This window comes from Mesoplodon mirus (assembly GCF_964341445.2).
Source record: "Mesoplodon mirus genome assembly, chromosome: 9".
NCBI classification, from domain to species: domain Eukaryota; kingdom Metazoa; phylum Chordata; class Mammalia; order Artiodactyla; family Ziphiidae; genus Mesoplodon; species Mesoplodon mirus.
The window spans coordinates 17,174,695-17,191,860 of record NC_138985.1 but is presented as its reverse complement, the minus strand read 5'-3'; the positions used below and the strand labels follow the sequence as shown (position 1 = coordinate 17,191,860).

At 38.4% G+C, this 17,166-nt stretch overlaps 1 protein-coding gene across 2 annotated transcripts in view; it reads right to left on the bottom strand.

Annotated features, from left to right (window-relative positions):
- Positions 1-17,166, bottom strand: part of MAGI2 (membrane associated guanylate kinase, WW and PDZ domain containing 2) — a gene marked incomplete at its 3' end in the record, with an annotated part of 1,305,599 nt that overhangs the window by 210,124 nt on the left and 1,078,309 nt on the right. For both annotated transcript variants that reach the window (XM_082632410.1, XM_082632411.1), the window contains exon 10: positions 14,347-14,985. In XM_082632410.1, coding sequence (XP_082488536.1) covers positions 14,347-14,985 — 639 coding nt within the window. The remainder of the gene's footprint in view (positions 1-14,346; positions 14,986-17,166) is intronic.

The window sequence follows — 17,166 nt, the reverse complement described above, 5'->3', positions numbered from 1 at the left end:
TGGCTTTTCATTGCGGAGCACAGGTTCTAGGTGTGCAGGCTTCAGTAGTTGTGGCTCGTGGGCTCTAGAGCGCAGGCTCAGTAGTTGTGGCGCACGGGCTTAGTTGTTCCGCGGCATGTGGGATCTTCCCGGACCAGGGCTCGAACCCATGTCCCTTGCATTGGCAGGTGGATTCTTAACCACTGTGCCACCAGTGAAGTCCCATATATACTGTTTTCTGCTGATATCAAGTGGAATGTTGGATTACATGATATTGATTGTGGAATATCCACTTTGATTTTCACCTAATCTCTGGATAACACTATTTTCAAATAACCAGTGCTTTTCTCTCTCTCAGAAATATTCTTGTAACAGATCCTTATTATTGGTGAGTATTGACTCTCTCTTATTTTAGATAAAATCTCTTTTGATGACCTCTTAAGTCTTTTGTTGTGGTGATGGTTCTAAGTGCTTCTTTAAAAGTATCTTTTATAACTTTAACTATCTGCTTACATATTTCTCCAAACAAGTAGTGACATGAAATAAACACCAAAATATTTGGGGTAAAGGGGCATGATATTTGCAACTTAGTCTTAGATGGTTCAGAAACGCACATTCACCGATGCACACACATACACAAAGCAAATGGGGAAGAATGTTAATAGCAATGTGGGTCAGTGGTATTCAAAGTTCTGTATTCTACACTTGGAATTTTTATGTGAATTTGAAACTACTTCTAAACCAAACAAATTTTTTTTAGAAAAAAATGTTAGCATTATTAAAAATGTCAATACTTCTTATAGCTTTGCTTTTAACATTTTCTCTGTGCAGTTTAAAACTCATTATACAATATTTTTAATAACATGCTCTTTGAACTTTTGAAACAGGAGTTCTCTACATAGACATAATTCTCTGTGTCCATTATTTTTATGCTTTGCCCTCAAACAAAGTTCTGATATAGTCTGTGCTGCTTCTCAAATACTCTGAATTCTATTTGAATGTAAAACAAAGAGAAGATGTGCATTACTGATACTATTTATTATTATATTGTCAGCATGAGAAGGGAATATTCTGATCTAGTGAAAACTTTTGGTATCATGTTTTCTAGAAATAAGAAGAAAAATTTTCAAATATTAATCAACTGTAATTTATGGGAGGTTCACAAATTAAGTAGGGAACTTTGTTGCATTTTAATATAAATAATAGTACAATACATGACAAGGATTGATTAGTAGTCACGCTGGAGTTGCTTTATTCCAGACATCAAATAACAGCCTCCTTGGGTAGAAAGCATAATGATTCCCGATTCCATACTAGACTGAGCATCAGCCAAATTATTTATAAGTAAACTAATATGTTTCTTGAACCACTGAAACAGGAGAAATATTAGCCAACCTAATCAAGAAAATAGCACCTATAAGACTTGAGAATAATAGAGATATTCTTAGGTCAAGGGGAAAATGGAAGAAAAAAATTAGAGGATACTTGATTCAATTCTATTTAAATACATTTGGAAACATGAATAAAAGAGACAATTTTGTAGGCTATACTATAAATTATAAAAACCAAGTCCAGCCAAGACAGAAACTCTAAGAAGATGAGTTACTATGGAAGAAATTGAGAAAGTTGTAAAAGGTTATCCCTCCCCTTACCAAACCAAACCCACTAGAACTAGATAATTTCCAAGGTGTATTATATCATAACCTCAAGAAATAGATAACTTCAATGTTACTTAAATCATTTAGAGCAGAGAGACAAGGAAAGCTACTGATTGCTTTTATGACACCAGCATAACTTTGAGCAAATCAGAACAAAACAAGATCCAAAAAAGAAAACTTGGGACCAAACTCATTTATTGATGTTGATGCAAAACTATATATAAACAAATAGAAACTAGGGACACCTTATAAGCATAATATAGTTTATTCCAGGAATGAAAGGATAGTTCAATAATAATAAAACTCTTAATGTGATTTATCACAGTGATAAATCAAAGGAGAAAATAATGATCATCTCCATAGATGCCTTTTTAGCTTTTGATAAAATTCATTACCCATTTTTGATAAAGATTCTTAATAAAATAGGAATTGAAGGGTACTTCCTTAACATGATAAATAAAAGTCAGTACTGTGTTTGTATAAAATGAGACAGTTTTCATTTAAGCCAGGAATAAGATAGGAATTTCTATAATCCCCACTATTAATCAACAATGTTCAAGATATAACAGTCAAATGTATTAAATAAGACAAATCAGAGGTATGCAAATAGGAAGGGAGAAGGCAAAGTGACTGTAATTTGTAGGTGGTATGATTATATGCCCCCATATCCTATGAAACGAACTGAATAAAATATAAGAAACATTAAGATAACCTAGTAAAGTAGCTGGTGATAAAATTAATATTCAAGAATAAAACTCCATGAGGATAAGGAGATAAGTGACAAATACACAAGGGACATATTTATGTCGGCATTTATTGTTTTGTCACCCTCCGAAGGAATGTCAACTCCATGGGAAAAAGCATGTGCTTAATTTTGTTTATTGCTTTACCTCCAGTGCCAAAAAAATGCCTAGTACATAGTAGGCACTCAAGAAATGTTTGTTGAGGACCTCCCTGGTGACTCAGTGGTTAAGAATCAGCCTGCCAGTACAGGGGACATGGGTCTGAGCCCTGGTACAGGAAGATTCCACATGCTGTGGAGCAACTAAGTCCCTGTGCTACAACTACTGAGCCTGCACTCTAGAGCCCACAAGCTGCAACTACTGAGCCCATGTGCCACAACTACTGGAGCCCACACGCCTAGAGCCCATGCTCTGCAACAAGAGAAGCCACCGCAATGAGAAGCCTGTGCACCACAACAAAGAGTAGCCCCCGCTCTCTGCAACTAGAGAAAAGTCCACAGGCAGCAAAAAAGACCCAGTGCAGCACCCCCCCACAAAATTAATTAATAAAAAATTAAAAAAAGAAATATTTGTTGAAATAAGGAATGAATCTATAATACAGATTTACTCTCTTGTGCAGATACATCACTTTTTAATAATAGATAAAAAATGAAAGCAACTAAAATATCCATTAGTTATGATTAAATAAGCTATTAAAAATAATGAGGTATATTTCTGAACTAATATATAAAGCCCTCTAAGATAAACTGTTAAGTTAAAAAAAGCAAGGCACTGGGCCATAATACAAGTCTCGACACATTTAAAAGGACTGAAATCACACAAAATATGTTCTCATCCAAGGAAAAATTATTAGAAATCAACAGAAAAGTACTGGGAAATCCCACATGTTTGAAAAATAAACAACTCATTTCTAAGTAACCTATAGGTTAAAAAAGAAATCACAACAGAAATAAGAAGATATCTTGAGCTCAATAAAAAAGAAAACACACAATATAAAAATTTATGGAATTCAGCTAATGAATTGCTTAGAGTGAAATTTATAGCTTTAAATGCTTTTATTAGAGAGAACTAGAGTCATTACTCTAAGCTTTCACCTCAGGATGACAGAAAAGGCAATGTAGATCAAACACAAAATAAGGAGAGGAGAGGAAATTACAAAGATCAAAGTAGAAATAACTGAAATAGAAAACAGAAAAACAATGAAGCCAAAAGTTGGTTCTTAAAAAGGAATTTTATAAAATTTTGTTAAAAACCTTATTCTAACAAATTTGACAATTCAGATGAATTGTAAAAATTCCTAGATATACATAAAATACCAAAACTGATTCAAGAAGAAACAGAAAATTAGAATAGACCTAAATCAAGGAAATAAATTTAATTAGTAATTAAAAATCATTCTATGAGTAAAAACCCAGCCTAGATGTCTTCACTGGTGAATTCTATCAAAACTTTTAAGAGGGAAATAATATCAATCTTACACAAACTCAGAAAATAGAGTGCGAGGGAGAGGCCAATATTATCCTGACAAAAAAGCCAGACAGACTACACGAAAAGAAAATTATAGAACGCCTCTGCCAACAGGTTCAAAAGTCTTAACAAAATATAAGCAAAGAGAATCTAGCAACATACAAAAAGAATTATACACCATGACCAAGTGGGGTTACCCCAGGAATGCAAAAGTAGTTTAATATTTAAAAATCATGTAAAGCACTATATTAATGAAGGACAACACTACATGATCATCTCAATAGTTGCAGAAAAAAATTTGATGAAAGCCAAGACATATTGATTATTAAGATTCTCAACAATTTAAGAGTAGAAGGTTGGAATTTTCTCAACCTGATAAAAAGCATATGTTGGGCTGCACCCCGCAGCCTACAAGGCCAGTGCTTGTCCAGCTTTATGACCTAAGAAACAGACTGGAGTCAGAAACAGAGACATCAATGGTTTAACGGACTGGGGAGCATACCCATCTGAAGCAAGGTTCTGGAGTGACACCCCACCGTGTGCGGCGGGTGGTAGGCAAGATGCAGTGGGGTCTTTGCTTGGGGGGGTGGGGGGAAGGGGAGATTACCAGTTATAGGGGAATTGATGTCAGGTGGGCTCATTAGTTACCAGGGAAACCAGCAGAGGGGCACGCCCCTCACCACCCCTTTGATAACAACAGTCACCAGCTGGGGCCTGGGGCAAGTACATGGGAAGGTCAGTCATGTGTGTAGGGTTTAGGTGAAGCAGGCACTGGTCGGGCAGGGGATGTCCAGAGAGCCAAAGACCAGACATCTTGAGTGGCCTGAACATACACTCCGCCCCTACATACCCGGCACGACCCTTACAATCTTGGTCTGCCCTTCCTCTGAGATATCCCTGGGGTCACATACGTAGGGGGCACTGCAACCAGATACCACAAATACAATACAGACAACAGCAGCCAGAGAGGATCAAGAGTAAGCCACCTAGTATCCTCAGAACAGTCATTTGCCAGGATGTGGGCAAATTTTGGAGCCAAGCGCTTAATGGGTCAATGTAAAGGGAGTCAATAGCAGCAGTGCCCTGTCCAGTTATCAGGAAGGTAAGACCATCCTTGGTTTTCACAAACCCAGAGCCACCCCCCACAGGGAGGGGTAGGCTCGGCTTTAAAACGAACATTCTGGCGGCCTAGCCAGGAGTCATCAGTCACAGTAGAGGTCTGCCACCCCATGTTATGTTGGGTGCCTTTAGGGGTGGACCCATTAGGTCTTTCCAAACCAAAGACAGTTAATCCCACTAGTTGGGCTTGGGTGTCCAGAAGCCAGCCTATTCTATTCCACACAACATAAACCAGTGGTGCTCATGGGCAGCCAGTCGTACAGGAATGTTTACTGTCAGGGGTCCTTCTGATGTATGGGCATGTGGGACAGGAAGATGGTGAGTCTTTTCCCCCACTGCCATAGTCAGAATAGCCAGGTCAATTTTTCATGAAAGTCTAGAGGAGAACAACAATGGTATCTCACTGTAGACCCAGCAATTAACAGACTCATTTTCACAGTGAGGCTAGTGTTGTTACTTAGTCCTTGAATAAATTTCCTTTGCTCAGGCTAGGGATGAAATGTAAGACATCTAATAAGCACAACACAGAGCAGATCACAACCATTAATCAAAATACAAGCAGAAACCGCATCTGAGGTAATACCACACCCGCCTGTGGTTTTGGCCTGGTCTGCAATACAGTTCAAAAAACTCACGTTTTCAGTAATACCACGTATACAATGGCCACCTAGTTTTACCTTGGATATATGAACAACAGCTATTTCATTTTGACTTTCAAATGCATTCCCTTCCTCAATGGCCAAAGCAGCTGTACAATGCCTATCTGAAAGACCACAAAACAGGCTACTCTGGTCAGTAAAATTCAAGTTAAACCATGTATAAGCCTTCGGGCTTCCCCATACTTCAATGTGTGCAGATTTTTCCATCATTTCCCCTTTCGATTGCAAATCTTTCAATAGAAAGTACTGATGAGCAAAATATCCTTCCCTCGATGCTGGGTGCTAGCTCCTACCCCAGGTGCAGATCATGTCCCTCGGTGCCAGGCCTCCTTTATATTCGCCTAGTCATTCGAGTTGGGGGAGCACTAATCAGATCACGTGAAAAGGCTCAGAGGGCTGTTGATGGGGAAACACTTAATAGGCTATACATTTTATCGCTTATACCCAACTGTCACACAAGCACTGAACATGTGCTTTTAGCAACAGACTTAAAGCAAGCAGTGTCACACTTCATGAGTGGTTATACTCTGAGACAATTTCACTAGATACTTTTCTTTCCATCCAGAACATCAGGGCAAAAGTATGGCTAGCACAATAACATTCATAAATACAGTCCTCAATCAAAAGAACTAGAATTTAATATCCATTGAAACATAATATTGTTCTCTCTAAAATTAGCCTCATATCCACCAAACACAGCCAAATCAAGACTAATTTGTCTGCAAAACAAGTTTGGTCAATCGACTTTATAGGCTCCTCCAAACTGGCTGAGGGGGGCTCAGGAGCTCAGATTGAATTCCCAAAATGTCTCTCAAGGCCAGGAAAGCCACGCCAAAGCCCTGCTATCAGGCTCTGCCTTGGTGGATTTTTCTCTTCTAGAAGTCCCCAGAATATTGAGATTCCTGCACATGTCAGGAGACAGTCTTTTCCATTTTCCTTATAAGGCTGCTCAGAACCCAGGAGTCTCTAATTTCTGGAGGGACCAGGCAGAGAGAAAAGGAAAATGCTTCAATTCTACCCACAGGTGTAGTTTACCAAATTGCTATAAATAACCAACTTGAGGGGAAGGGCTTCCCTATATCTGGAAAACACAGATCAAAACCAGAAACATTCCAGACAAAACCCATAAAAATTATAACCATATTCAGCAGTTCACTCAGTAACCAATCCTTTTTTTTTTTAACTTTTTATGAAGCCATCAGGTCTTCCATTAGGATTCTTTAAGTTCTTACCCAGTTCAGATTATACCCAGTATAATCTGAAATTTACCACGGACCTGTTATTGTCAAAAGGTCCTTCCTATGAATCTTCTTGAAGATGAGGCATTTTTGCAAAACCATCAGAGTAAAACAATAACTGTCTATAAAAGACAAAAGACTTAAAAAGACACCTGATTAAGCACCTGATTACAATGTACTCAATAAAGAAACTTGTTTACAATAATTAGAATTGTGACTGATTATACTCTTAACCAGTAAAAACCTTAATCTCTGGCAAAAACCAAGAAGCAAGTAACTGTGCATTTCTGATTGGAAAACTTCATGCATTAGTCTTCCTCTCCTAAGCAGGTAAAGGTAGGTAAACTGAGACCTGCTCAGCAATTAATGTTCCGATATTTTATCCTATTTGAAATGACCCTTGAATTCTCTTCTTTCAACTTTAGTTTCAAGTTACCAGAATCTGGAGAGACTATTTTAGATAGATATTCACAAAACATAATTATTTCTATAGAGTTTAACTAAAAGCTCTTTTTTCTCCTTTATTCTTAGAGATCACAGAAGATTAAAGTTCCAGAGAGGCCAGGTGGATCATTTGCATCTCAAAGGCACCAGAGAAATACAAAAGAGAAATTCCTTCTAGAAAGCTAGCTTAACCAATTACAAAAGGTTCACTTTGATACAACAGCAGAGGCATTAGAGGCCACTGTTCTCTAATCTCTTGGCAGCCCCCAATTCATCAAGGACAGCCACCATAAGACCCCATATACTAGTAGATAGCCAACCCAGGATTTCCCCAAGTTTCGGCTCACCCCTGGAACTTTGGGGCCCCGCATGTTAGTGGACGGCCACCTCAGGACTACTCCCGCAACTTTCCATCCCCCACTCTTTATTTCCCTACGTCTCGGCGCTCCCGGGAGTTTCCTCAGTCTCCAGGCTGGCTCCGCCAATTGTTGGGCTGTACCCTGCAAGCCTACAAGGCCTGTGCTTTCCCAGCTTTAAGACTGAAGAAAGAACCCGGAGTCTGCAACAGAGACATCAATGGTTTAATGGATGGGGGAACTTACATTCTGAAGCAGGGTCCTGAAGCAACACCTCACAGTCTTCTTCACTCACAGGGTCGGGCGGAAGGGGAGGTTACCAGTTATAGGGGAATTGATGCCAGGTGGGCTCATTAGTTACCAGGGAAACCAGCAGAGGGGCACGCCCCTCACCACCCCTTTGATAGGAACAATCACCAGCTGGCGCCTGGGGCAAGTAGATGGGAAGGTCAGTCGTGTGTGTAGGGTTTAGGTGAAGCAGGCACTGGTCGGGCAGGGGATGTCCAGAGAGCAAGAGAACAGCCATTTGAGTGGCCTGATCATACAGCATATAAAAATTACACCAAAAAAAGCATACTTAATGGTTAAAGGCTAATACGTTGCCACTAAAATTGGCAATAAGGCAAGGGTGTCCCCTCATAATTATTTCTATTTGACATCGTACTGGAGGTTCCAGCTAGTGTAATAAAGCACAGAAAAGGAATCAAAGACATACAGCTTGGGGCTTCCGTGGTGGCGCAGTGGTTGAGAGTCCGCCTGTCGATGCAGGGGACATGAGTTCGTGCCCTGGTCCGGGAAGATTCCACATGCCGTGGAGCAGCTGGGCTTGTGAGCCATGGCCACTGAGCCTGGGCGTCCGGAGCCTGTGCTCCGCAGCGGGAGAGGCCACAACAGCGAGAGGCCCGCGTACCGCAAAAAAAAAAAAAAAAAAAAAGACATGCAGCTTGGAAAGAAAGAAATAAAGCTTTACTACTAGATGACATAATAGTCTATGTAGAAAATCTGATGGAATTTACAAAATAAGAAAAAGCCCCCAGAACTGTGTAACAGGGTTACAGTGTACAAGATCAAAACCAAAAATCATATGTATTTCTATATATTAGCAATAAACAATCTGAAAATGACAATCTGAAAATGGACAATATTCCATTCACATTCACAATAATATCAAGAAGAATAAAATCGCTAGAAATAAGTTTAACAGAAGAAGTACAAGATCTCTACATTAAGAACTACATACCATTGCTGTGAGAAATTAGAGATTCAAAATATATTTGCAAATTATTTATCTTCTAAGAGACTTGTAATCAGAATGTAAAAAGGACTTTTACAACTTAATAAGAAGACAACAAACAGCTTAATAAATATATAAATGGGCAAAATATTGAGTAGGCATGTCACCAAAGAAGAGATATACCATATTTATGAATGGAGAGATTTAAGTTGGCAATTCTCCAAAAATTGTTCTATAGGTTGAATGCAACGTCAGAATCACAGCAGGCCTTTTACTTAAAAATATAATTAAAAAGTTGATCCTAAAATTTATATGGAAATGCAAAGGGCCTAGAATAACCAAAATAATTTTGAAAAAGGAGACAAAAGTTGGAGGATTCATACGACTTGATTTCAAGACTTAATATAAAGCTAATTTAGAGAGTGTGGTATGACAATGAGGATAGACATATAGGTCAATGGGAGAGAACAGAGTCTAGACATAAACCTTCACATTTATGTAAATTCAATTTTGACAAAAGTGCCAAGGCAATCCAAGCGGAAAGGATTTTTTTTTAAACAAATAGTGCTAGAAAAATTGGATGTCCAAATGCAACCAAATGCACTTAGATCCTTACCTTACACTATGCTCAAAAATGATCTTGAAATAGTTTATAGGTCTAAATATCAGAGATAAAACTAAAGAACTTCTAGAAGAAAGCAGGAAAAACTTTGTCATCTTGGATTAGGGAAACACTTCTTAGATCTAACACAAAAGAATGATTCATATAAGAAAATACTGATAAATTGGACTTCATCAAAATTAAAAACTTATGTGCTTCAAAAGGAAGTATTAAGAAAATGAAAAGACAAGCCACAGACTGGGAGAAAATAATTGCAAATCATTTATCTTTTAAAAGACTGGTAATCAGAATGTAAAAAGGACTTTTACAATTTAATAGGAAGATGACAAACAGCTTAATAAATATACAAATGGGCAAAATATTGAGTAGGCATGTCACCAAAGAAGATAATTAATGCTAATAAACATATGAATACATGCCATGGTAAACACATGAAAAAATTAGAGAAATGTAAATTAAAACCACAAAAAGGCATCATTATACAGGCACTAAAATGGCTATAATCAAAATGACTAGCTATATCAAGTATGGGCAACAATGGGCAGAAACTGGAAACCTCACACATTGCTAGTGGGAATGTAAAATGGTATAGCCATTTTGGAAAACATTCTAGCTACTTCTGAACAATTTAAATACGCACTTATCATATAACCCATCTGTACCACTCCACTCCTACCACTCCACTCCTATCTACTCAAGAAAAGTGAAAATGTATGCACATACAAACACTTATATCCAAATGTTCACAGCAATGTTATTTACAAATGTCAAAACCTGGAAACAACTCACATGTCCATGCACTGGTAAACGGATTAAAAAAAAAAATGTGGTACCCATACAATGGAATACTACTCAGCAATAAAACAAAACAAACTACTCATACATGCACCTACATGGGTAGATCTCAACAGAATTATGTTAAGTAAAAGACTACATACTGTATGATTCCATTTACAAAAATTTCTAGAAAGGCAAAACTATCCAGAAAGCATATTAGTGACTATCTGAGGGCTAAAGGAATTGGGATGATGGATGTTCTAAGGATTATGGTGATTGCTGCATAACTATATCATTTTAGCAAAACTTATTGAAGTATATAATTATAATTGGTGAATTCTATGGTATGTAAATAATACCACAATGATGTTTCTTAAAGAATAAAACACACCCTAAAAACCAAGATATTCAGAGCAAGACGTGTATGTATAATATCATTCCATTTATGTTAAACATACTACATATATTCACATACATGCTAGTTAAGGCTACAAAATTTCTAGAGATGTGTGTGTACAAACAATATGTTTGCCTCTAGGAAAAGGACTGGAATCCTGGGAAAGGAGAGATAATTACTTTTCATTGTATACCTTCTGACACTATTTGTTTGAAAAAATTAAACCACATAATCACTTTATAAATAAAAAAATCCTAGTAAATAATGTAAAACAACCATAATCCAGACACAAAGACCCAGGTGTATGAATTTGCTCTGGAAGATTTATGCTTATCTGAGTGAGGCCATAAGCACTTATGAGTAGCCTATAATAAGATAATCAAGGTGAATTTCATCACAAAAACATGGTGTTAGTTCCTATTAATTTCAGAGAGCTGACTACAAATTGTGGGAATCCGGGAAAACGTAAGAGGATTTGACTAGAAATACTTTAAGCATTAGAGGGTATTACATTCTGCAATTCTACACTAGCCACAAAATACAAACAAATCCCTTGTCCCCAAACACAAACAAAATGCAACCAAAACTTTGAATACTCAATTTCTATATCTGTCTGCAAAAATACTGAATCACTATGCTGTACACCTGCAACTAACACAATATTGTAAATCAACTATACCTCAATAAAAACAAACAAACAAATGAACAACAAAAAAAAAACTTTGAATACTTGGGGATTAAATGGGGGTGGGAGAGAGTGGAGGGAAAAGGAGCAGGAACAGGGTAGTCTAGCTGATAGCAGGCAAACAAATGTTTTCAGAAAAGGTACAAATGGAAATAATATACATACATATTATATATATATATATGGATAAACGATCTCAGAATACTTTTTTCTGCTACATCATGCCTTTAAAAAAGGTATTATATATAAAAAGTGCCCAAACTTGTTTCTATGAATCATACAGTGGATACTGCAAAGTGATTTTCAGTTATATCATTTAATATCAAGAACCTGTTCCAAAGATTTGATTTTTCAATTGCACATTAAGAACATATGGCTATTTAATTAAGGATATTTGGTTTAATCTTAAGCAATGGGTGAAATTAAAATACACTGTCAATATTTAATTATCAAGATTCAAGTGCTATTTTGTAATAATGCTTGAAGGTCACATTTAAGACTTCTGCTATCATATTAATTTCTTTTTTTTAAGATGGAAACATAGCACTTTGTATAGTGTTGCTCATAAATGCCTAGTATTTGGTGTCCATTTTCACACAAAAATCAATAATGTAAATACTTCCTTGAAGGGAAAACACCTGCAGAGAGGGCCAAGTACATCATACAAGGTGCTTCTTTCAGCTTTGACTGCTTTCACTTGCATTTCAAACTGACAGGGCTTTCACCCTGTTTTTAGTTCTTCGAAGAGACAATCACATATGTTGGCCACACGTGTGCTCTTCACGCACAAGTTCCTCACAGTACTGCTCCTTCTGAAGCATCCCTGCTGTAGCTTTGGTGCTAATCTACACTCAACAGACATTTAATGAACACCTATGCGGCACATTATACTGAGAACATTCCATCAGGTTAGGTAGTATTATCATCCCAATATAACAGACGAGACATCTGAAGCTCGTGGACTAAGTGTCTTAAGTCCCCAAATTGGAAAGCAGAAAACCAGGACTTAGCCTGAGCCCTTTCATTTATACCCTGTTTTCAAGTATCCTCTCTATCTGTGACCCTTCCCTCCTTTCTCTCCCTAGTTTCACTGATAATCAAGAGCAGAGTAGCAAAGAAATGAAGGAGGTAGCCTCTGCTTAGCCCCATTCCCTTCCGCACAGAGCAGGTGGAAGGGAAGAAACACCTCCAGGGCTCAGAGCTCCTACCACAGTCCTCACCGCTCTCAGTTCCATACTTCACCTGGAACACCCAGCCCAGAACTTCAGCCCCAAGCCTGTTCCAGAGCTTTCTTCCCAGGGCACAGAAGGCACTATGGGTAATTATTATTATTATTATTATTTTAATATATGTATATTTTAAACAAGTTTATTTTCTTTTTTTTAAAATTTATTTATTTATTTTTGGCTGTGTTGGGTCTTCGTTTCTGTGCGAGGGCTTTCTTTAGTTGCGGCGAGTGGGGGCCATTCTTCATCACGGTGCACGGGCCTCTCACTGTCGTGGCCTCTCTTGTTGCGGAGCACAAGCTCCAGACGCACAGGCTCAGTAGTTGTGGCTCACGGGCCTAGTTGCTCCGCGGCATGTGGGATCTTCCCAGACCAGGGCTTGAACCCGCATCCCCTGCATTGGCAGGCGGACTCTCAACCACTGCGCCACCAGGGAAGCCCTATGGGTAAAGATCGATGGAGCATCCCTGTAGTAATAGAAGTGTCCTGAGCAACGCTATTTACAACTCTGAAATGATTTTTCTATGGGGACACAGTTCCCATTGGTCCTTATGGGGATTATCAAGACCGTACTTGAGCTTGGAAGGAGTTGAACCAGCTTCCACATGCTAGCCTGCAAACCTATGCACAGTTCAGAGTATCACCTCCTTGGGAAAAATCAGCTTTCTTAATTAAGTCAATGGAAACCAGTTTGAAGCCTCCACAACTGAAACATTAATGAACTTTTGGAATACAACCCACTCATACTCGGGACTTCAAACTTTACCCTCTCAGTTCACAGCCATATATATATATGTGTGTGTATATATATATGTATTTTTTTTCCCCCTTTAGCCATGCCGCATGGCCTGCGGGATCTTAGTTCCCCAACCAGGGATTGAAACTATACCCTCAGCAGTGAAAGCTCAGAGTCCTAATCACTGGACCACTGGGGAATTCCCCACAACAATATATATTTGTAAGACTGAAAACACTATTTTTCTTGTGCTTAATATAATATAGGAAAAGATACATTCTCAAAATTAAAAAGCACAGCTTCCTGGACTCATGTTTGTCTTTCTTACTCTTTTACCTTCATTTTTTTTTTTTTTTTTTTTTTTTTTTTTTTTTTTTTTTTGCGGTATGCGGGCCTCTCACTGTTGTGGCCTCCCCCGCCGCGGAGCACAGGCTCCGGACGCGCAGGCCCAGCGGCCACGGCTCACGGGCCCAGCCGCTCCGCGGCACATGGGATCCTCCCAGACCGGGGCACGAACCCGTATCCCCCGCATCGGCAGGCGGACCCTCAACCACTGCGCCACCAGGGAGGCCCTTACCTTCATTTTTTAAAGTATGATTTCACAGACTTTTGGTTGCCAAGGGGGAGGGAAGGTGGGGGAGGGATGGATTGGGAGTTTGGGATTAGCAGACACAAACTACTATATATAGAATGGAAAAACAACAAGGTCCCACTGTATAGCACAGGGAACTATATTCAATATCCTGTGATAAACCATAATGGAAAAGAATGTGAAAAAGAATACACACACACACACACACACACATATCTGAATCACTTTGCTGTACAGCAGAAATCAACGCAACATTTGTAAATCAACTATACTCAATAAAGTTAAAAAAATAAAAATAAAAATTTTAAAAGTGCCATTTCATTCAACTCCAGAGAACTTCCATTTTTTCAATATTATTATAAAGGTTCTACTACTTCACCTGCATACTGATTGCTGAGCCAGTGTTTATCTTACCTCCTCGATGGATAATCAAAGAAGTCTCGCTTCCAATGGGACAGTCCTTAAGTATATCCACTACTTCCGTATGGCTCAGGTTCTGTACATTCTGCTGGTTGATCTCAACAATGAGGTCGCCTTCACACAGGCCAGGGCATCCCTGAATGTCAAGTATTTGTTTCACCCGCTGTCCTGTAGGACTGTCTGCAATGGTGAAGCCAAAGCCCTGGGCACCTTTCACAATGGTTAAGGTCATAAGTTCAGCTTGGGTGGCCCCAGATGAAGCCATAGATACATTGTCGTCATGGACAGGTGGTGGATACGTGCTATCTAGCTGACCGTCAGCTGGCATTGAGTGCAAAGTATGAGGTGGCCGATCTGTTATATCTGGAACCGACTGTGAGGTCCGAGAAATGTATTCCAAATATGTTTCATAGTTATGTCTTCCATTGACCATCACTGGAGGTGGCCTCTCCATTATTGCAAGGGGTGGCACCATGCTGTTAGCAGGATCTTCAGGATCAAAGGGCAAAGGGTAGCCACGACACAACACTAAGTTGACACTCTGACCAATAGGAACAGACTGGAAAAGTTTGACTACATCTGCATGAGTGTGTCCAAGGACACAAACTTCATTAATATAGACAATGACATCACCTGCAAGGGAAAAAAAGAAAGAAATTGACAACATGAGGTAAGTTCAATTAACGCTGACATAGAGAAATGGAATTATTTATGAGACTAGTGAAAGACGTGCTCTGTTTCTTGGTAAGCAGTGAGAAGATCAATTAGAATAGTATTTAAATTCCCTGTAGGTGACTCAAGGTTACAACAGGTCTGCCGACAAATATAGTGATTAAATGCTGAAAAAAAATGCTATTTGGTTATTCCTGAAGTTCAGAAACAACTCCATATTCAGAAAGAAAAGTTTAGAAGAATTTGTACCTTGAAGAAGCACACATTCTATGCTTCTTTTTCATCTTCAGGGCAATTCAGTTAATAGAATTTTCCAATTATTGAGAAGTGGTGGTCATAAGTTTTGGATGAAGAACAAAGCCCAGTATATGGGTTTTTTGTTCTCACTTGTCTGAGTCAACAGTCTTTTTTTTCCTTTTTATGGAAGAGGAAAATATTTTGCCCATTTTATTTTATCTCTCTATAGCAAAGTGTAATTGCAAAGGTTCCATTGTATACACAATTAAAGATCAAGAGGACAGATTTGGGGATCAGGGATCTGGGTCCATATCCTGGCTCTACTACTTAGCAGATCTGTGCGACTGGGCAAGTGACTTACCTGCTTTGAGCCACAGTTCCTCATTTGTAAAGCTGCTGTGTGGGTGAAATGAGATGATGCAGGAAAAGGGCTTGGCACAATGCCTGACATATGGTGAGTGCTCAATAAACGTGCACCATTATCAATATTATTGTTGCTACAATAGGAGGAAGGGGATGTGAGACCCTGGCTTTCAAAAAGGAAGCTGCCAAAGACTCATCCTCTCATCTTAGGTGATATTCCTTAGGTGATATTTAAGTGATATTTCTGCAGATCTTTTCAAAAAAGGCATTTGTCCTTTCTCCCCAATGAATTTAATCACAGAGTTACAGAAGCCCACTGATCAGAAGTTAACTTTATGTTATTAAAAATGTCCTGAAGGCAAATTATTCATTATAAAATATATCCAGAAAAACAATATTTCCTTCTTAAAATGCAGGGAAAACATGTTTGTTTGAGATATTATTTAAAAAATTCAATTATGTGTGAATAACAGTTTAATTTTTGGAGCACTGCTCTATCATGGCTTGATATTTTTACCCTCAAAAACCATAATATTTGAGAATTGAACTTGCAAACTGAGATTGTGCCTGACTATGCTGAAGAGTATATGAGAGATTAAAAGACGTTTTCAAAGATTGTCAAATGAGTAATTCAACAAATATCAGTCTATCAGGATAATTCTGAAATGGGTAGTGTAAATGGCTAGGGATTTCATTCGGAGACATCATTGCCCATCAAAATTGCAAACATCAAACATGAAAAACAGAGTTGAATTTTCAGAGTTAAATACTTTTTTGGCTTCTCTTAGTTGTCTGACACAAAATGATTTCTCCACTAAATACACTTTAAAAATAAATAATTCTATGAATAGATCATTGCTGAGTAAAATGCTCTTAACTACATACACTCAGCTAACACTCTTTCCAAATGCTAGAGAACTGCTTGAAAGTGCTAAAGATATAGACAAAAAAGTAAAAACAAACAAACAAACCAAAACAAAACAAAATAACATTTTTGGTGATCCAGGTTAGGTCTCATTCTGGAAAATGTCACAGACTATGTGATTGGTCAGATGGAACTTCACTCTTCAATTATGTCTATCAGAGAGGGTGCTGGTGTAATGGTTGGGACACTGGGCCATGACTCAGGACTGAATTGGGATGGGCATCCACTCTCTGTTACTGTGACTTCTCAACAGACTGTGGCAGTTGGGAACGCTTTGGCATCATTGTTAACTCATTAAGGTCATGCCAGAGTCCCAGAGAAGTATCTGCTCCAGACAAACTTTTTTTCTTCTCCTCCTTGCCCCTTCTATTTTTAAAGTTACTATATATATTTATACACTGAAAGGTTGAAAGACTATAAATACTTGTGTACTACCATCCAGCTTAATGATTAGAACATTGCTTATATCAGTTCAAGCCCCCTGGGTAGCACCCTCTCCCACTTACCCTCCTTTACTGCCCTTTCCAAAAGTAACCACTGTCCCGCATTTGTGGTTTGTTAGTCACACGTACTTTACATTTTTATGACATATCTAGGTACACATAAACAAAAATCCT